Below are 21,441 nucleotides of genomic sequence, written 5' to 3'. Positions count from 1 at the left end.
CTTCATTGACAAAAACAAGTCAATACCTTTATTAGAAAGAAAGAAAAAAAAAAGAAACATCAAAGACCTTGCGATTGAGCAATTTAAAATGGCAGAATCAAAGCACATGAGGGACAAACACCTCAAATTAGTGTCTTTAGAAAAATAAAACAAAGACAAAACGTTCACAGCATCAACTCAAGCTACTTTCTGGCACCAATGTATGTATTTTAAGCCAAAGTGTAATCGTGCCAAGCTCAAGTACGAATGATATCAGAAACCTGTTTGGTTGCCGTCTAGACTATGAACACATTCATTGGCAACGATCAACAGATAAATGGTTTTTTTTTTTTCAGAAAAAATTATCGACTAACATGCACTTGGAGAAGATGCCAGTGGCAGATGGGAGAGGTTTGGGTGTGCCGACTTCCTTTTGGTTCTCACTTTTCAACAATATATCCTGGTGTATGAACAGCTTATTAGCACAATCTGTTGGAATCTCAGACAATACCTAGAAACAAACAAACAAAATAAATAAATAATCAATCAATCAATCAAAAGGAAAACCTATAATCAAAGCTAATTTTGAGCAGCTTGGCAGCAATATTGGAAAAGGCAGGAAAACATTTTGCCTCAGGATGATCCAATCTTCGATTGTCATAACAATAAGAAAAAAAAATTACGATTATAAAAGAAATAATGTTTCACTAATAAAAATTACAAGTCATTATTATAGGAAGCATTTATAAAATGATCATTGCAAATTATGTCACGTAACAACATTTCATCAATTCCTTCAGCAATTTGCGCTTGTATGTCTGAATAATCGGAAGCAATCCAGAAAACGAGACATGCTCAACTGCTCCTGTGAGTGTCAAGTGGGTCTCTGATATTTTTACTTTTTTTAAATTTCATACTCTGATCAGATCATTTGCCCACATTTTTCACCAAATGAAAGGATAACGTGGTGAATGACGAGTGGGAGAAACAATGCATATTCTATCTCATACAAGGCTGCAGGTGAGTGAGATAGCGAGCTTTGAGTAGCTGGCTTAAGGAACATCGCTGCATGCTCAAGTGCCACTATCCCATCGCCAATCACTCTGAAGCTTGCAAAGTACAACGACCCTGGAAATGTCCTCATACTCACCTCGGCAGCTTTTTTTGAAGCAATGGATTTCACGTTAACGTGTTGCCATGCTAACTTTCAAAAACATTGGGCTCTCATCCTGAAGTTATCGCATAATAGTTGAAATACATCCCTTCACCCCAAATAAAACAAATTATTTTCTCAAAATAATTATTAAAAAAATAATTATACAATGAACCCAATTACTTTGCATCAAAGGTATGTTACCTTTGGTGAAGGAGCAACATTGGGAGTGCAGAAGAAAGACGTTTCTGAGAGAACCTCAATTTTCTGTGGCTGTTCACCTTCAGGAGTCTGGTCACTATCTTGGTCACCTGTCTGCTGTTCCTGCATCAAAATTTTAGAGGTTATGAAAGTAAAACAAATGGACAGATTTGACATCACAGTATTTGCTCATTTCAACAGTTACATTAATATTTTGATTGTACATTTGAAAGCTCGTCATCCCTATGATGTCGAGTATCGTTTACAATCCGGGTTACAGCCAAGAGAGGCAGGATTACAGTGATGAAACTCATTCACAGTGATATTTTCATCATCACACATTGAAGATGTACATGACTACAGAAGATGCAGAACAAACATTTCACTAAAGCAAAATTAAGTGTTTTGTGATTGCAACTCTGACTTCATTGAAATTTACACTGTGCACTCCATCAAAATATCCAAGAACAAATATTATTTTAATAATAAAAGTCATTCCTAAAAGAATAATGGCACTCTACCCAACTGAAGGATTCAAACCTGATCACGCTGGAGCAAACGCTACACAGAACAGCCGGGGTGTGAGACGCCAAGGGTGGCTCGGGGTCATCACACACCATAAACTTGGTGCTCTTAGGAACACCAGGAAGTAATATGCTATGTGAGAGGTCACATCCACACCCCAAAAACCACAAGAAATGATAAGTAAAATAAATTTAATTTAACTAGATATCTGCAATCACAAAGTGATCGCCAAGGGCAAGCCTCCTCCGGCACTCACAATCTAATGATGGCCATATTTTGTTCCTACTGCCATGTTACCTTCAACTCACAACATTTAGGGACAGAGTGTAAATTAAGAAAATGCGTCCACATCTAGAATCTATCGATAAAAGTTAACAACATGAAAATCGGAGGAAAATTATCTAAGTTATGATCAAAAAAGTGTTTTTCGTTAATGAGGTCACGATCCGAAAAAGAAATGGGTCAAATGCACGAACTAGAAATTATTAACAATAATAAAAAAAACAAGCAAACAGGATTTGCAACATGCCACTAAAAAGCTCCAACACCCGTTCCCACTCCCTCAAAATCTGCCCCCATTTAATGAAAGATGACTCCCAAAGAACTGTACCAGTGGTTGTGCAGACACAGATCAGACATTAAAAAAAAAACTTAAATGGTGATGAAGTACTCCAAGGGCCTAAGACCTCAAACTTTAATAAACCCGGAGGGGGGAAATGTAAATCAAGCGCAAATGTGGATCGCTGAACGAGTCTCGGCTGGAGGGAAATTTCGTTCTGATCAGCCAAACCTCAGTTTTGTGGTGAAATTGTCTACAATTAGGTCATGACTCTACAATTAGGTCATGACTCTAAAATTAGGTCAAAGTCCAAAAAAATTGTAAACCCCATATACATTTATTCCCATTCAAGGCAAAATTTCATTCTGAAAGTTCTCGTCAGCTCAGAGATACAGCTTGGACATTGGCAGGAAGAAGAAACAAAACAAAACAAAAACAAACTTAAATGGTGGTTTAGTACTCCTCGGTGTCTAAGAAACTCGAAGATGCCATTAAAGATTGGGGACACCAATTGGAGAAACAAATCCTACAACAGGTATAAACTCTCCCCCATCCAACATGGGGAAGCTTAATAAATAGTGATTAGGGTGGAGATCACAACACAACTCACCGAAACACAGAGATTAAGAAATAACCAACAAATTAATCAACCAATTAGCCACAAAGGCATTTTTGTTGCAATTGGTTTTTTAACTTCTATTTTTCCTTTGCAAGATCAAGGCTCATAGAAAAGAAAGGGAATGGAGTACGAACTGATGGTGGGGAAACTGAATAACAAACAGTTGGACATTTCCACAATTTCTAGGCCAGTAGTTTCATCGGTGTCAGGATTCACACAACGGTTCTTTTCACGTCCAAGGTTTGTTGCTCATGGACGATTTTCCTCCATTAATCTGTTGCATGAGATTTGAAAGACAGGCTTTATAAACAGTGTTACTTGTGCCACTTTTGCTGTGTTTATAGAACAACGGTGATCTCAGGTGCTCTGGAATGAGCCAAATGAGCTCTGGAGTGTTTGGCCTCAAAAGCAGATTCGCATCCAGATCGCCTTTGAGCGTAACAGCAACTGTTTGGAGAATGAAGGAAAAGGAAACCCAAATGTCTCCCATGCAAAAAATAAATGAATATATAAATCTATCTTATCAAGAGAGCTGTGTCTGCCTATCTGTGTCCAGTTAGAACTTGAGAACGGATTGACAGATTTCAATGAAATCAATGCCAGTGGATTCAGAGAACTCCTGGGAAGGTGATGCAAAAAAAAAAAATTAAAAAAAAAAAGAGGAGGAGGGTTCATGTATGGATGTTTTTGTGTATGGGTATGGGTACACGTATCGAAACTGCAAATGCCAACTTCCGACGCTGTTCATCCCCGTACAGAGGGCAGGATCTCCCAGGAATCATTTTGTTGTTAACTTGAGAAAAGATCAACAGATTTCAATGAAACCACTTTTGGGAAGTAAACACAACCACTTATCCCTCTCCCTATAAAGATATTTTATCCACAACATCAATTCCCCATCTCCATGAATCTAAACCATACCAATTTACATTAAAATCAAAACTCTTCCAACTTCATATAATAATGGTGAGTCTCATTCAATCCCATTTTTCATATCCGATAGATGCAGAAAACGCTTGCTATATTCTTGGGTGGACGTTTGATTCATTTGTGTTCAATTTTGTGCAACTGTTTCGACAATGGAAAATCCAAAGTTCAACAGTATGGCAAACTTCCAAATCAACTTCACTTGATCAAATCCAAATATTCTTGGAGTATTGACTGCGACTTCACAAAAAAGTTACGATTTATTTTCGTGCAATATTCTGTGCATTCAAAATTGCAATTATACTTAATCAGTTTTGTATTCGGTTGCTCAGTTCGCTACTGATATTCCAAATCATTTTGTTCTTTGGCGAACACTTTAAGTTTGCTTCACTGAATCCAAATACACATTACAGGAGGATCAACCATGAACTTGTGTCAAATAGATTTCAGTGTCGTTCTCCTCCCACCCCCTTCCCCCCCCCCCCACGCCCAATAGTTTAAAAAGTACATCCAATTAACTTCTTGCAATGTGTAGGGAGGAACACAATGCTCGGTTTCATCATGAATGACCTCACAGAAAAAGGCAAACAATTTGAATTGATAGAGCGAAAAATTGGCAAGCAGTCTACCCACACTGATAATTTTGCTATGGTAGGCAAAACAACAAATTATGCAGAACTACAAGACTTCAGCAACGAGTCTCCCATAAAACTGACAATTATTTCTGCAGAAAGCAAAGAATATGATATAACAAATGGGAAAATCTTCATGTAAATGTAGCGACAACATTTCACAAAATTACTTATCACGGAGAATATACAATCTTAATATACCATTAGGGGGAGGGGGCAACTACTGTTACCATCGGGGAACGGTTGGTACATTTTTCTGGATCACAGCCACAAATCTCGGTGCACCTCCCTTGCTGCTTCCGGCATCTGCATATCTTCCTATTGCATGCCCCACCACATCCACACTGTTGGCACACACATGTAGCACGTGGTAAACAAAATGGGATGCCTCCAGCCATATTTATAAGAAACTGGTTATTAATGTTTGTCGCACAAAATGCACCTTGTTAAGTTGTCCTGTTGCTCGCTGAGGCTGCTGTTGCTGCCTTTGGGTTGATGGGTACCACTCAGAGTCTGGCTCTCCACGTCTCCGATAATACTTCTTGTTTTTGGACCCAGAGTCCGTGTCATTATCAGAATCCGTCTCCTCTGACAGAATATCCTCGAGTGTGTACCGTGGTGTTTCAACTCGGGGGCGGGCAGCTGGTCCGAGTGACCGAGAATTCTTCACCTGCAATGTTTGTGATCAAACAATCAGTGGGGTAAACACTTAAAACCAACAACACATTCTCTTCAGAATATCATAATCAAACAAGCAAATCAGTAAAGAATAAAATATTTTCTTTTTGGAGATATCTGCAATGCAACAATGTACAAAAAACCCACAAAACAAAGTAGCACATTAATTCAGTTGCAGCTTTATGATGAGGCCACCAAACTGGAAGAGGCTGTGACCTCAAAACCTCAAGGCGGCAGTATCAACAATTCTAAATTGGATTCTTAATGTAAGAATGTGGATTCTTAATCTAAACTTGATTCTTAATTCTAAAATGTACGACCGACCACCTCTTGGATTCTTAGCTTGTGGAAAGCAAAATCGGGTCAGGAGAATTACGTCACCGTAGTTTTGTCGGTAAAAACCCAGAGGGGTCGTTAATAAACTTGAGTGAGAGGTAATCAGCCTGCCCACTTGGTCCACCAATTCATCGTTCATGATCGAAAATGTCACAAGAGCTACTTAAGAAAGTGTCTGAGCCGATTGGCGATTTTGCGCTGTATGTACCCATCCATCCCCAGATTGATTTTAAGGGCCTCGTTACCCACTTGCTCTGTTCAGTCACCATTTTTAAGGAGGGGCTCCCTCCCAGCCTTCAGCAACTTCCATGATGGTAGATCACATTTCTCTCCTCATGGATCTAACTTCAAAACAAACCAAACAGCCCCTGGACTCCGAATGGAATCCAGCAGCAAGCGATTGCTCTCGGTTTTCGCCATACTGCCTATCATTCAAATTACAGTCATCATTCTGGGCCTGTCCCCTCTCTCAAGACTGTCACACCATGGTGTAGATTGCTTCAACAGCCCAAAAGCCTTTGCCATACACACCATCACAATCACCGAGATGAGCCAGAGGTCTCCATTATTCAAACCAAGGTTTCGGAGCAAGGACCAGACTCTGGCACCGATACCTCATGCCAGTTGAGCATTCTAGAAGACACCTGTGCAAGCGTGGCTGTTTGGAATTTCTGTCTCAAGAATATCTAGAGTATTGGAGTGCGATTTTTTAAAAGGCAATGTTCCTGAGAAAGTGGCAGGGTGTCGCTTTTGATTTGGGCACCGATGACCACAGGAGCCCCATCTTTGTGTGCAGACATCCGGTTTCTGGACACCAGCTGCAGTGGGGAACCTGGATTCCTCCGTGGTAATGAACCCACACTGGTCGAGCCGCCCACACAGGAACCATGAAATACGGTTGTTGCTGAACCATGGCAGCACAAATTCGGATGAAAGCCTGACAGATGCACGAAAGTGTCTCCTTCACTTGGCAACCTGCATCACACCAACCACTGAGTGCTAGAGGTACACGGTGGGGTGCCCTGGATCCGGTGGGGAGAAGATTCCCCTGCAACTTCACCGAGTCGATACAAGACCAGCCTGTATGTCAATGACACTTACTGAGTAACCCGATTTACACTGGACTCACCTCCAACAGGCCACCACCATTGATGGATGCACGTAGTATGTTGGGCAAAAATTTCATCCGCTTGTTTAGTAGACCCACATTTCCAAGCTGGGCATCCTCAGTCATGCAAAGTCCTTCCTTGGCACATCTGAGCTCCTGACCACATAAAAAGCTTTCATCTGCAGTCTGATTGAGTACTGTTCTCCAATCTGGGCTGGTGCTCCTGCCTCTCATCTTTCTCGGCTTCACGCTGTGGAAACCAAGGCATTTAGGATCATTGGCATTTCCCTCGGTGAGGTTGTCTTTGGGTGTCTGACTTTCTCACGGCAGGCAGGTCGGTGGTCTTTCTGTCTTCTACTGTGTCCTCTCTGGCCTGGCCACCCCTTGCTCTGTCTGCGATATTGTTACGAATCTGGCAGCCATGAACACTCAACATTCAGGTCCTTAAAGAACAGTTATATTGGTGAGTTATTCTAGTTAGGGTCCCGTCCTATGTTTAATGGGTGATCAATTGTACGTGCGCTGTGAATTATTTTATAGTTAGGATTTTTACATCTCCAACAACAACACTCTGCTCGCGGCATTGTCCGCGCTCTTCGCACGCTCGCCGGCATGTGTGGAATTCCATGTCCCAGGCAGTGTGGATTTCGCACCAAATATGGTCACGAAGCGTTTCGCTCTGGCTTGGCCCCAAATATGGGCACGGAGAGATTCGTTCTGGTTTCGTGCCAAATAAGGGTATGCGTCATTTTCCGCCCAATGGGTGGACGCACGGACCAGAGCCGGGACGGTCCTTTGCAAGAAGGCAGAACCGCGACACGCCGTCCACCCAATGGGAGTAGGCGACGGGGGAGCGGACCCACCCCGAGAAACGATGGGAATTCATTGAAGATTGTGTGCCGTCTGCTCGAGCGTGCTTCTGTCTGGGTCTGCGGCTGACCATCCCGCACACCCGAGGCGTTTTGTCTGGCGTATTACAACAAGCGGTCGACCATCTCATCACGGGAGATCACCTCGTCTCGCCTCCTCTGGGTTCGGCTGCCCTGGTCTGTTCTTTGGCGACTGGTGCTCCGGGAAGGTGTGGTCGTCCAGCCGCGCGAACGCGGCCAGGTAGCCAGCACATCCTATTCCCTCAGCTCGTCTTCCCTCCCGAGCTGAAGGGATAATAAAGACCTCGAGGTCCATCTCTTTCTGGGTATTTGTGTGTGCGTGTGTGTCTGTGGGCCTTGTCTCTAAGTAGAATTGTTTAAGGAATTGCTTGTACATTTGATTCCCTGCTTTATTCGGATAACTCTGCCCTTACATGCTCCCCTCGTCCCCCGATTATTGTAAATAAATTCCCCTCTTGTTGAATGTCCCAGCTCGTTCCCTGTCATTTCTTTCATCGGCTTAGCACGGTGCGTGTTGAGAAAAAGCGAAGCACTAAATTGTTCATTTGGACCGACTGGCCTCGGTAACCATCTGCTCGGGTTGCACACTGTTCGAGCACGGTAACGGCTCGTCCCGCTCGAGGCCTGTCGAGGGTGTGAATTCCCCGGTAGCTTTCCCGCGTGGGTACTGAGGTATATTGAAGTTTGGCAATTAACCATACCCCACGTGGTCGAATTATTGGCAATTCATGGTCCTATAAGGGACCCATGCCTTCCGGACTTATCCGAGGGTCACGACCTAAATTCCGGGTGTTTGGTGGTGACGACTGTCCGGCTCCATCTAGCGGTTGTGCTCGCCACCGAGACCCGGTCCCACAACAATACGTCCCCCCCCACCCCATATTTCTGCAGGGCGTTTAAGGTCCGCCAGCAATGCCCTTCTGGTAAAACTACCAAGATGAAGAATCACTGCTCACCTTCACCCTTTCATTCCTCTTTTTCACCACCTTTAGAACAACCTCCCACACTTTCTTCAATCCCACTCTTCCCTCCAGGTCTTCAAAACAGCTGTTCACCACCATCTCTTATCTTCCCCCATCCATAACCATGATCTTTTCTAGCCCCGCTAATCTACCCCAAATTCCCTACTTTCCTTCCTGAAAGTCCCTGTAGTGTCCATCTTGATGACCCTGTGTACCCCAACCTATTCCTCTCTCTTTGACAGATCTCATGTCTGTTCCACACTATTTCCTTTCCTCTCCCACCTCTGTTGTCTTCTGCTCCCCTTGTTGTACGTTCTGTGTGTTTGCTCTCATACGAGCCTCGACAGTGTCTACAAAAAAAAGAAAAGAAAAAAAAAAGACCCAGGGTGCTCTCCACCCTAATCCAGGCCCCAACAACATCTCCCAGGTGAAAAGCGAGAATGGCCCACAGGTAGCGACCATCAGATGTTTCAAGTCCTTGCAACTAATGCTCATGCAAGATCGGCACCACAACACTGTTGTTGCAACCCTACACCACCATCAGAGGTCCAGGTATAGGAAAAGGCTATACGAGTATCCTTGGGTAGCCCCAGCCACAACCAACTATGACGGCAGACCTGCAGAATGAGCTTGCGGAGCATGCCTGCCACGGTCTGACCCAGAACCAGGTCATGCTGGAGCTTCGCCATCCAGGCGATCCTTCAACAGCACCATGTGCTGTTGTAGTTTCAATGGTGTTTTTCGCAGATTTCTTAATCCAGTCTCAAGCGTGGCACCATGATTCAGTATCACCCCTCTTGGCAGGAAATAAATACCCAGCTGTTATAAATTGTCCACAACAGTTTCAACCCTAAGGTTCCATTTCCCATGTCAAGAGACCTGGAAACTATCCACAATATACCTCTTCTGTATTTATCTCAAGCTCAGCCACATGCAGCAATGCGTGTGCAAGCCCTCAATGATGCTCGCATCTCAGCCGATGTTCTAGCACACAAGACGACATCATCAGAAAAGGCCAGAGAGTGGATGAATGACACCCAGTCTCACACACACACTCCCTCCAGAAAACCAGAGTACCTCACTGAGGACATTGTTGAATAATACCGGAGAGAGTGGGTCGCCCTGGTTGACGCCTCACGTCATCGAGATTGGCAGACTCAGATCACAGTCCAGGTACGTTATACATCCCTGGTTGGACCGTCAGATGTACACCGCTAACAGCAAGGGTGCCCCGATCCGAACAGCCTCTCACAATTGCTCCATGGTTGAAAGCCTTGAAAACATCCAGCACAGCAAGAAACAAGGGGGTTTATGCTGTGCGTGGCATCCCAAAAGTCACCGTCCAAGATGGTAATATTCTCAGCGCAACAGTTGCCCTTCTTGAATGCCTGTTGCACTGGGTGTGTATCCCTGGAATAAATCATCAAATTTGTTGATGGTAAATAACAATACCCCCATTTTGGATGAGTGTGGCATACTAGGCAACAGGATGTTTGAGATGTATTACCCATTCACAGGGGGCTGCAGGTCTTCCAAATTTATAACCCTGAAACTGGTATCAGACCAGCCATTTACAGGAGTAGTTCCTCATGCTAGTTTTGTATTTTTTATCTAATTTTATGAAATTTGTGAGTTACGAAATGTCAATAAAGATGGAAAAAAGCCAGATTTAAGGTAATTAAAATCCAGGCTACAAGGCAACAAAAGGTGAAAAATTTGAAAGAGGGTGTAGACTTTCTATAGGCACTGTGTGTGTGCATATGTATGTGTGTGTATATATATATAAAATTCAACTTAACAAAAAAAAAATGGCAGATTGTAGTACTTCAAGACCATAAAGGAGGCGGTAGAAGATGACTACCAACCTGTCTGGGATTTGAAAGTGATCGGTCCATAGACTCAGCTTTGGAGATTTCAATGCTCTTGAAGGCCTCGGTTTTCACAGCAGCAAGCTGAGCAATGTGTGAAGCAGGGTTTCCAGCCCATAATGGAGAGCAGCACTCCATCAAGCTGCAGATGAAGGCCTTGTACGTGGATAAGTGTTTAGGTGCTTCACGGAAAGACTTTATACAACAGAGGATGCCCATTTAGCGACTGGCTTTGGAGGCTAACTTAAAAGTGTCGTCTGCCAAAAGAAAGATGGCAGATAGTGAGGTCCAAAAGTTTGAATGACAACTTCAAGAGGATTGTTGGGAAAGTGGATGTAATGGTTTGCCAGACTGTCCTTTCGGAGAGAGATGATGAGAGCGAGAGATTTGGCATGATTGAACGATATTCCGAGTGTGACCAGCTTGTGATTCCATCAAGGTCTGCAGAGAGCGAATAGGCACTAGGCTGCTGTTAAGCATATCTGAAGGATGAGGGATATTATGGCAGATGGTGGAGTTATCAGAGATAAAGAGGATTTTAGAGAGTCGGAGACCATATCTCAGACCGTATCTTAAGTAATTGAAGGGAGTTGATGAAACTTGTGTGATATATATTCTCCACGCCTTTGAAATACTTGATTTGCGAGACATTTACAGCTTATGCATCAGACTGCAGGGCATTACATCCGACCCATTTACCTTTTACATGAAATAATGTACATGAACGAGATCCACACCTGATTGTTTTATGTGCATCTTTATGGTGGCAAGATATTGCCACCTTTTTGGTCTGGTGGGTATTGTACCTTCGATGCCCATTTTTACACTTGCTTTGTTTGATCACATTGAATCTTCTTTCCTCTCCAGAAAGTATTCTGGGATTAAATTTCCAAATGAAGAGCATCAAATTAAAAACGTGATCAATTGTGAGGCTGTGCTTGACACTTATGATTAATTCCCCAGTGCACTCACGATCAATTTCCATCCATTGCTGCTGACGATTAGAATAAATCCCTGGGATCATGTCGTTCATACATTAGATTTACATCGACAATAACCTTTTCCCACCATCACCTGCTCAAGTTCGGTCATCCGATATAACCTGTACGTTTCCTTCACCCTCTCCTCATTGCATCCGGAGTATCAAGCACAGCCCACTAAGTGTGCATTGTGTTTTGCCTTAATCACCGCGCTCGACCACAAGCCTGGATTAGGTAAACAAAACCTTTATGATTAAAATAACACCATGGTTTCCTCGAATGAGCATTTTTTTTTTTGCTTAGTTTTTTTTGAACTGCATCAACAAGTGGTAGGATTACGTCAAATCGGCAAAGACCATTATCTATCCATAATTCCAGCAATCTGTGTGTGTCTGTCTGTCTGTCTGTCTGTCTGTCTGAGATCACCGTTCCGATCTGATTGAAACTTGCCAGGAATATTGCCGGGGCCCCGCAGATGTGCCTTTGAGGTTTGATGTCGATCGGACAAGCGGTTCCCAAGTTACAGCCATTTATCTGTCGGCTAATGACAAGACACGGTGCTATGACGTCACGAATGACGCCACATTTAATGTTTGTTTATTTATTTATTTTGCACGATCGACGGTCCGATCTGATTGAAACTTGCCAGGAATATTGCTGGGGCCCCGCAGATGTGCCTTTGAGGTTTGATGTCGATCGGACAAGCGGTTCTCAAGTTACGGTCATTTATCTGTCGACCAATGACAGGACAACACAATTCTTCTTCGTTTGATATGACGTCACAATTGACGCTGGGGACCTGAGTATGTTTGCCAAGTTATGGCCATTTATGATACGGTTGGTCCAATGTAATTGAAATAATGCCCCGATCCAGTCGTCGTTTACGCACCTACGGGCCCGTACTCGTATCACCAAACCAGAGATGTCAACAAGTCACCTGAGCCAAGTCTCAAGTCAAGTATCACATCATAAACCTTGGTTACGTGTCAGCCTTTAATACGCAAAATGCCAACACGAGTCATGGAGCTTGATTTTTTTTTGGCACGAGTACTCTAAAATGAATGACATGGGGGGGAAAAAAAAAAAAAAGACAGTTCAATTGCTTCAATTCAACTTCGCTGACCAGACTCGGTGGTGTAATGGTTACAATCGGTAACCAGACTCATTATTTTGAGTGTCATTAATCTTGGTGATTCCTCTCCGAAAATGGAAGGTTGGTGATCAATACCCAACCCTAACGAATACCTTTTTTGCGATCTAGCTGCAGAGTTCGTGTTCCCTTTGGTAGGATGTGATTACATTTATAAACAGATATTGAATGAAAATTAGTCACAAACGCATCACCAAGATATATTTGTTTTGATATGGTGTTCATTCATTCAACGTCATTGTCACCAAGTCGACAAACTCAATTCAAGTCTCAAGTCTTTAAGGCCAAGTCTCAAATCAAATCGCAAAATTGGCGACTCGAGTCCGAGTCACAGACTCTGGTCCCGATCTCGGCACCAAACTGTTTAAACATTGCAGACGCAGATATGACCGACTTGCATCACGCACCAAGAATAAATCACATTTGCAACTTGAACGCACCGAAATACAAGAGATAGATCAGTGATCTTCACCATCTTTTAGAGGGGGCCACTTTTGCCGATAAGACACCAGTGTGAGAGCCACCATACCACCCACGGGACTCCGTCATGGCCGCTATTAGGCCCCACCCCACGTACTCTTCTTCATTGTGGTTTATATACTGCCACCTACTGATGTAGTTATGTTACTTTTACGCTTCTCATTGAAACACTCATTTGAAACCATTGGGTCCATTTGATAGCATTTAAGGCGGATCATGATGTGGGCCTTTTAACATTTGTGTACGATCGGCCGCACGTCGGGGACCGCACTTTTAGCCGCCAGTGGCTCGTATGCTGTGCAATGAAGAACAGAGATAGATTGAAGAAAATGGTTAACTTTCATCAACCTCAAAAAAGGAGAAGGTAAAAGATTATTTTGAAATTTTTGAAAGGACCAACCTTTGGAGGTGTTTCTTTCTCATCATTGGACACATTCAAAGTGTCCTGCTGAAAAACAACAACCCAGAAACAGTGATTTCGACCGTCATTTTGATAAAACTACACAACAACACAAATTGACATTGAAGCAAAACAATACGAGTTCCCTCACAAAGAACTTCATTCGATGCGGGGGGGGCCATTAGGCCCATCAAGCTGATGCAATGATTGCCAACCTATGGTTGTTTGTCCATGCTATATCATTTTTAAATGCTTTAGGATTAGTATAAACAAAATTTGGAAACTCACTTGCATGTGGCAATCACAAGTAATGGCCATTTGCTCAACAATTGTTTGTTTGTTTTTTTTCCAGCAACCTGCCGACATGGCTGGAAATGCAAAACGGCCAATTGAGCGAGTGAAAATATTGGCATGTGATAGACGCATGCTGTTTCTTTGGTTTTGAAGGCATTTGGGCATTAATGCAAGACTCAGTTGGCATGAGCAGAGTTGGGTCGACCGGCCCACAGCTCGTCGCATCTCAAATGTGACAACAGATCATCTCCAAATGTGGCACAAAAATTGTTCGCACGCTTGGTACAGGCACTCTCGAGGAGACAAGTCAAATTTCCAAAAATAGATAAAATAAAAACAGCCAGCCAACTGTTTAACTTGAAGATGCGGACGTAACCACGAGTTCTTCCACATAGTTTGCCGATTCGCTACTCCTCAAATATAAACTACGATGTCAAACACCCCTCCCCCTGGTAGAACAAATCACACCAAGGTTCATTAAAAAAAAAAAAAAAAATTAAGGTTATTATATGGCATGACCCAAAGGTGATGGTGTAGTTGCCAGAATTGGTGTCAGATATGCTTTTCAGGATTGTTTCCATGGGAACCCCCAAAAATTATCATAAAATGACCACAGATTTGTTAATTTTCAAAATAGAGAATAAACTTTGATATCAAAATGATCAGTGTGAGAAGAGGTCACCCATTTATGACATCACATCTGCTAATTACCTCATTTGCATGTTCATATTTGATGGCTTTGCATTTTTCCATGGAAACAGCTATACCTAACAGAAAAAAATATCACCAGAGGAGCAAAATAGTCTTCATCTATGATAAATGGATGTGTGAGGCATACTTTTTGTCTATCAATTACGTACATCTCTTCATGATTAACACACTGTTGGAATGTACCTTTTGACCCTTTAGACTGCCGAGACCCTTTAAGACCCCCCCACCCCAAGGACCCAGAATATGCAGATAACCCCAAAGACCCAAAAGACCCCAAGGACTCAAAATACCTAGATGACCCAAATACCCTGACGACATTAAAAAAAAGACCCAAAAGTCCCTGATGATCCAAAAAACCCTCCCTCTATAAGTGTGTGTGTGTGTGTGTGTAGAGAGTAGTGTGTGTAGAGAGTAGTGTGTGTAGAGAGTAGTGTGTGTAGAGAGTAGTGTGTAGTGTGTAGTGTGTAGTGTGTAGTGTGTAGTGTGTAGTGTGTAGTGTGTAGTGTGTAGTGTGTAGTGTGTAGTGTGTAGTGTGTAGTGTGTAGTGTGTGTGTGTGTGTGTGTGTAGTGTTCTGATGTGGAATGTGATGCACCAAAATGATCGCCATGACCTCCCGAGTTGATTCGGCAAATTAACAACAAAAAATAAATCCGCTAGAATTCCCATGTTTTAAACGCACGCCATACTAAGGTATAGAAAGCAGCTCAATATGTCCTTCCACATCAGGGTATTCTAATTACAAAATAAATAACAAAACCAATGATAAAATTGTGACAAAGCATATATTAATACTAATATTTACAACAATAATAACAATGAAGATTATAATCCACATGTTGGCCCCAATCACATCTGGGACTGGTGAAAAGCAAGCTAATGCTCAAGCAGTACAGCAGGTGGGTATGCAACAAGGTTGTAAAGACCAATGAAAATTTGGACCATCGGACCAATGTGCCCACAAGTAACAAACATTGCATTTTTGGAAATAAATATATATATATACATATATATATATATATATATATATATATATATATATATATTATATATATATCTAATATAGGGTGTCCCAAAAAAAATACAACTTTTAAAATGCTTTGTTTGATCCTAATAAAGCAGTAATTTTGTCACTAATGCTTTATTTCTTGTTGCAGAGACCCTGAAGTTTATTTTGATATCAAGCAAGCGCCAGAAAAATGCCAAGACTGACCGTACAACAACGGACGAAAATTGTTGAACTTTGGCACCAGACGAAAAGTGTCATACAGGTGCAACATCTTCACTCGAGACATTTCGGTATCCACTTGCACCATACACCAAACTTTCGGACAATAACATGCACCATCGCAAAGTTTACCAATGTGGGAACCATCTGTGATCTTCACAAGGGTCACAGTGGTCGGAAGAGGACAGGTCGTAGTGAAGAAAATGTGGAAATGGTGAGACAGGCGGTAGTTCAGAGTCCAAAAAAAAAATCGATTCGACGACTTTCTGCTGAAACAAACATTCAAAAGAGCACCGTTCAGAGGATCCTTCGCCAAGACATTCATGCCTTTCCAAACAAGGCGTTTTCTCAACCAACATTTTGAGGGCCGCTTTATCTCCCTCTACGAAGACGTTGAGTGGCCACCGTATTCCCCTGACCTTACTCCTCCAGACTTCTTCGTGTGGGGGTATCTCAAGGACAGGATCTATGGAAACACTAGGCCTCAGACTCTTGATCAGCTGAAGGAAAACATCCACCGAGAAATCCAGAACATTCCTCAGGAAACGTTTCCCAAAGTGATGGAGAACATGACAACGCGTTTGCAGGCAGTGATCGGACAACGTGGAGCCTACGTCGAATATGTGGTCTAAAAGAAAACGACGATTCCATACCAAAATTTAAATTTTGGTGGCAATTTTGACATTGGTGCAATAAACTTCAACCTTTCAGCTTTCAGCTTTCAATCCAGCCATATATCTTTTTAAAAAAATTGTTATGACCATCCTCTTTGCAGATGAAAAGTTGTATATTTTTTGGGGACACCCCATATATAAAGCTCTTTCAAACCACTGACTGACTCACTGACATTAAAGATCGGTACCTTCCAGGTGGCATAGAGAGCTGAAATTTTGTGTGCTGATGGACATCGAAGCCAGTACACCGTACAAAAAAAAATTAACAAAAAAAAAAAAAATTAACAACAAAAAAAAAATCTAAAAACAAAGCAGGTGAGTGACCCAAGACAATGGGGAAGCACATAAATTTTGTGAGTGAATAGACATCGAAGCCGACATACCAATAAATAAATGAATAAAACACAGAACCGTCAGAAAGCATCCATAAATGAAAATAAATAAATGAAAAAATCAAATGCAGTGAGCGATCCGAGACAATGGGGAGGCACGGTAATATTTTGCATGCCTATGGACATCGAAGGCTATGCACCAGGAAAATTTATATATATATATATATATATATATAAATATATATATATAAATATATATATATAAATATATATATATATATATATATATATATATATATATATATATATATATATATATATTTCCAGCAATCTCTGTGTGTGTGTCTGTCTGTCTGTCTGTCTGCGACCACCGGTCCGATCTCATTGAAACTTGCCAGGAATATTGCCGGGGACCTCCCCATTGTGCCTTTTCCTTTTCCCAGGTTGTGCCTTCGAGGTTTGATGTCGATCAGACAAGCGGTTCCCAAGTTACGGCCATTTATCTGTCGACCAATGACAAGACACGGTGCTATGACATCACGAATGACGTCACAATTATTGTTTGTTTTTTATTTATTATTATTTTTATTTTTTTGCACGATCGACAGTCCGATCTGATTGAAACTTGCCAGGAATATTGCTGGGGCCCCGCGGATGTGCTTTTCAAGGTTTGATATTAATCGGATGAGCGGTTCCCAAGTTACGGCCATTTATCTGTCGAACAATGACAAGACACGGTGTTTTTTTTTTTTTTTTTAAAGGGCGGAGGAGCTCCTTGTGAGCCAACGGCCATCCATATCTCGTGCCCAACTGTGTCTGCGGACGTCCTCCTGCAGTTGGGTCACTTCTTATTAGGAGGTTGGTGGCAGGATTTGCACTCCAGCCACCGTAAAACCCTTCATTCCGCAAAACGCAAAAACGCAAAAAAATTTGAAAACCCACTCCATGGGAGTACCTCCTGTGCAGCTTCCCTTCGCAGGGCAGCTCACCGGATGATGGGATTGGGGCAAAGCCTTCGGGACCCCCAATCTTTGATGATAGGAGGGAAACCACGGGGTAACATCCCTGGGTCAGATTGCGGGAGAGTGTGTCGGAGTGGTGCTGAGGTGTCGTCCACCAAACGGCGGTCTCCTTGGGTTAACCTGAGGCGGTCCCTTCGGGTGGGTGCCTGGAATGTCCTATCCCTAAGAGAGGATGATCACCTGTCTCTGTTATCATCTGAGCTCAAGCGTTTGGACATCGGGATTGCAGCTCTCTCGGAGGTTCGGAGACCGGATTGCGGCGAGATAATGGTGGGTGGTTACACCTACTATTGGTCTGGTCGCTCTGATGGTTACCATACCCAAGGAGTTGCTGTAGCTGTGTCCAATAAGCTGACCCCAATGATAATTGAGGTAACACCGGTCAACGAGCGTATTATGAGATTAAGGATTCGTCACTCCTTAGGTGTCATTTCCCTGGTCTCTGTTTATGCTTCGACTGAGGCGAGTGATCTCACCGTGAAGGATGCATTCTACGCCACACTCGAGTCTGTGGTTGATCAGTGCCTCAGACGAGATACACTTCTAGTCTTGGGGGATTTCAATGCATCGACTGGAACTGATAGGGATGGTTATGAGGTGTGTGTTGGTCCCCATGGGTCAGGAACTATGAACCAGAATAGCACTAAGTTCCTTGACTTTGCAAGAAGTCATGGACTTAGGGTGGCTGGTTCATGGTTTCAGCGCCCACAAGCTCATCGCTGGACTTGGTATTCCAACGCTGGCGGTGTGGCAAAGGAGATTGACCATGTCCTCATTGACGGTCGTTGGAGGATGATCCAGAACTGCAGGGTCTACCGGAGTGCTCAGTTCCTCAATACTGACCACAGGCTTGTTGTAGCAACTCTAAAGCTGCACCTTAAATCCTGGAGAATGGTACCATCCCAGCCTAGGCTGGATGTTGCCAAGCTCAGGGATGAGAGAGTAGCTGAGGAGTTTGCAAACAGGCTGAGTGGACACTTGGGGGGTCTGGGTGCTTTGGGGGGTCCTGAAGAGTTGTGGAGTGCCTTCAAGACCACCGTCCTTGATGTTGCCGGTGGATGCCTTGGAGCTCACCGCAGGGCAAAGAAGAATTTTGTCTCTCAAGGGACACTGGATACCATTGACCAGAGTCGCAGGGCCAGGCTGAATGGCAGAGCTGAGCTGTTCAGGGAGCTGAGGCGTAAAACTGTACGTGCACTGAGGGTGGACAAGGAGGCCTATGTGCGAGGAATCTGTGAGGGGGTAGAGCATCACCTGTGGACAGGTGATTCTCGTCCTGCTTACAGGGGAATTCGCGCATTACGTTTATCCAAGCCCATCCCTCGGAGCACTGCAGTTCGAGCAGAGTGTGGTAGGCTCTTGACAGAGGAGTCTGAAGTGAAGGCCCGCTGGGCCGGTTACTTTGAGCGGTTGTACCAGGCTGATCCCCCAGCTGTCGAGTTGGACGTCAAGGGTGTTACAATCCCTGTTGCTGACCCTCGAATCAACTGTGGTCCACCTTCGCTTGTGGAAACACGGGCTGCGGTGAACCAGTTGAAACAGGGCAAAGCTCCGGGGATCTGTGGCATCCATGCCGAACTTCTCAAGGCTGGTGGAAATGCTGCACTCGTGTCGTTGCATGCAGTTTTGTGCTCTGCCTGGAACACAGGCATCATCCCAACTGACTGGAAGAGGGGCCTTGTTGTCCCTCTCTGGAAAGGGAAGGGTGATCGCTGATCGATCATGTCACTGATCGATCTGATGTCTGAACTCTACTCTGGTACTGAGAGTGCTGTGAAGTGTGGTGGTACCATCTCTGACTTATTTCCAGTTGTTACTGGAGTTTGTCAGGGATGTGTACTTGCCCCCACACTTTTCAGCACTTGTATGGACTGGATTTTAGGGAGGATGTCGGAGAGATCAAGTTGCGGTGCATCATTTGGGAATGTCAAGATCTCGGACCTTGATTTTGCAGATGATGCAGTCATCTTTGCGGAGTCTTTAGACATCCTCTTGGGGGCCCTCGAGGTGCTGAATGAGGAGTCGGAGCCGTTGGGATTACGGGTTTCTTGGGTCAAAACTAAGATCCAGGCTTTCGGTGACATCTTGGATGCTGCAGTCCTGTCTGTGTCTGTTTGTGGTGAGGATGTTGAGGTCGTGGAGAGATTCACTTACCTTGGCAGTGATATTCATGTCTCTGCCGGCTGCGAGTCAGAGGTCAATAGACGTCTGGGTCGGGCCTGGGGAGTCATGGATTCACTGGATCATGGGGTGTGGCGCTGCCGGTACCTGTGCGGGAGGACGAAAGTCCGAGTCTTCAGGTCCTTGGTACTTCCACTCTTGCTCTATGGGTGCGAGACTTGGACTCTGACCAAGGATCTGAGATGGAGACTTAATTCCTTTGGTACCAGGTTTTCTTCGGAGAATCCTTGGCTATCGCTGGTCGGATTTTGTGTCCAACGAGCGGTTGCTGAGAGAGACTCGGATGAGATTTGTTACCTGCATAGTCCGTGAGCGTCAGTTGCAGCTGTATGGACATGTGGCTCGTTTTCCTGACACTGATCCTGCTCACCAGATTCTCTCAGCGAGGGAGTCTCATGAGTGGAGGAGGCCAGTGGGCCGACCACGTGCCTCATGGTTGCAACAGGTTGACCATCATCTCAAGGAGATGGGGATGGGCCTGGCATCTGCCTGGGGGATGGCCAGACGGAGGCCCCTGGAGTACCGGCAGAAAGTGGACGCAGCGACGCGCTGTTCTGGCACATGCTCCCATACCTGACACGGAGCTACGACATCACGAATGACATCACAATTAATGCTTATTTATTTATTTATTATTATTTCTTTTGCATGATTGAAATTTGCCAGGAATATTGCTGGGGACCTGCAGATGTGCCGAGAGAGAGAGAGAGAGAGAGAGAGAGAGAGAGAGAGAGAGAGAGAGAGAGAGAGAGAGAGAGAGAGAGAGAGAGAGAGAGAGAGAGAGAGAGAGAGAGAGAGAGAGAGAGAGAGAGAGAGAGAGAGAGAGAGAGAGAGAGAGAGAGAGAGAGAGAGAGAGAGAGAGAGAGAGAGAGAGAGAGAGAGAGAGAGAGAGAGAGAGAGAGAGAGAGAGAGAGAGAGAGAGAGAGAGAGAGAGAGAGAGAGAGAGAGAGAGAGAGAGAGAGAGAGAGAGAGAGAGAGAGAGAGAGAGAGAGAGAGAGAGAGAGAGAGAGAGAGAGAGAGAGAGAGAGAGAGAGAGAGAGAGAGAGAGAGAGAGAGAGAGAGAGAGAGAGAGAGAGAGAGAGAGAGAGAGAGAGAGAGAGAGAGAGAGAGAGAGAGAGAGAGAGAGAGAGAGAGAGAGAGAGAGAGAGAGAGAGAGAGAGAGAGAGAGAGAGAGAGAGAGAGAGAGAGAGAGAGAGAGAGAGAGAGAGAGAGAGAGAGAGAGAGAGAGAGAGAGAGAGAGAGAGAGAGAGAGAGAGAGAGAGAGAGAGAGAGAGAGAGAGAGAGAGAGAGAGAGAGAGAGAGAGAGAGAGAGAGAGAGAGAGAGAGAGAGAGAGAGAGAGAGAGAGAGAGAGAGAGAGAGAGAGAGAGAGAGAGAGAGAGAGAGAGAGAGAGAGAGAGAGAGAGAGAGAGAGAGAGAGAGAGAGAGAGAGAGAGAGAGAGAGAGAGAGAGAGAGAGAGAGAGAGAGAGAGAGAGAGAGAGAGAGAGAGAGAGAGAGAGAGAGAGAGAGAGAGAGAGAGAGAGAGAGAGAGAGAGAGAGAGAGAGAGAGAGAGAG

At 44.0% G+C, this 21,441-nt stretch overlaps 1 protein-coding gene across 5 annotated transcripts in view; it reads right to left on the bottom strand.

The window, feature by feature from the left end:
• Positions 1-14: 14 nt before the first annotated feature.
• Positions 15-21,441, bottom strand: part of LOC147024782 (chromosome-associated kinesin KIF4-like) — a 74,428-nt gene continuing 53,001 nt past the window's right edge. For 2 of the 5 annotated variants that reach the window (XM_085885032.1, XM_085885031.1), the window contains 5 exons: positions 13,448-13,495; positions 5,038-5,265; positions 4,826-4,939; positions 1,337-1,456; positions 15-490 (listed from right to left, as the gene is read on the bottom strand). In XM_085885032.1, the coding sequence (XP_085741158.1) occupies positions 332-490; positions 1,337-1,456; positions 4,826-4,939; positions 5,038-5,265; positions 13,448-13,495 (669 nt within the window). In that variant the 3' untranslated portion in view covers positions 15-331. Of the gene's footprint in view, positions 491-1,336; positions 1,457-4,825; positions 4,940-5,037; positions 5,266-9,673; positions 9,843-13,447; positions 13,496-21,441 lie in introns of those variants that run through there. The other 3 variants (XM_085885030.1, XR_015059194.1, XR_015059195.1) reach the window with 3 other exon arrangements.

The sequence above is a fragment of the Eptatretus burgeri genome, chromosome 6 (assembly GCF_056783735.1).
Source record: "Eptatretus burgeri isolate ZD-2024b chromosome 6, Ebu_testis_v1, whole genome shotgun sequence".
Classification (NCBI taxonomy): domain Eukaryota; kingdom Metazoa; phylum Chordata; class Myxini; order Myxiniformes; family Myxinidae; genus Eptatretus; species Eptatretus burgeri.
Note: the sequence above shows the minus strand (reverse complement) of the source record. Positions and strands in the feature narration are given on the sequence as shown.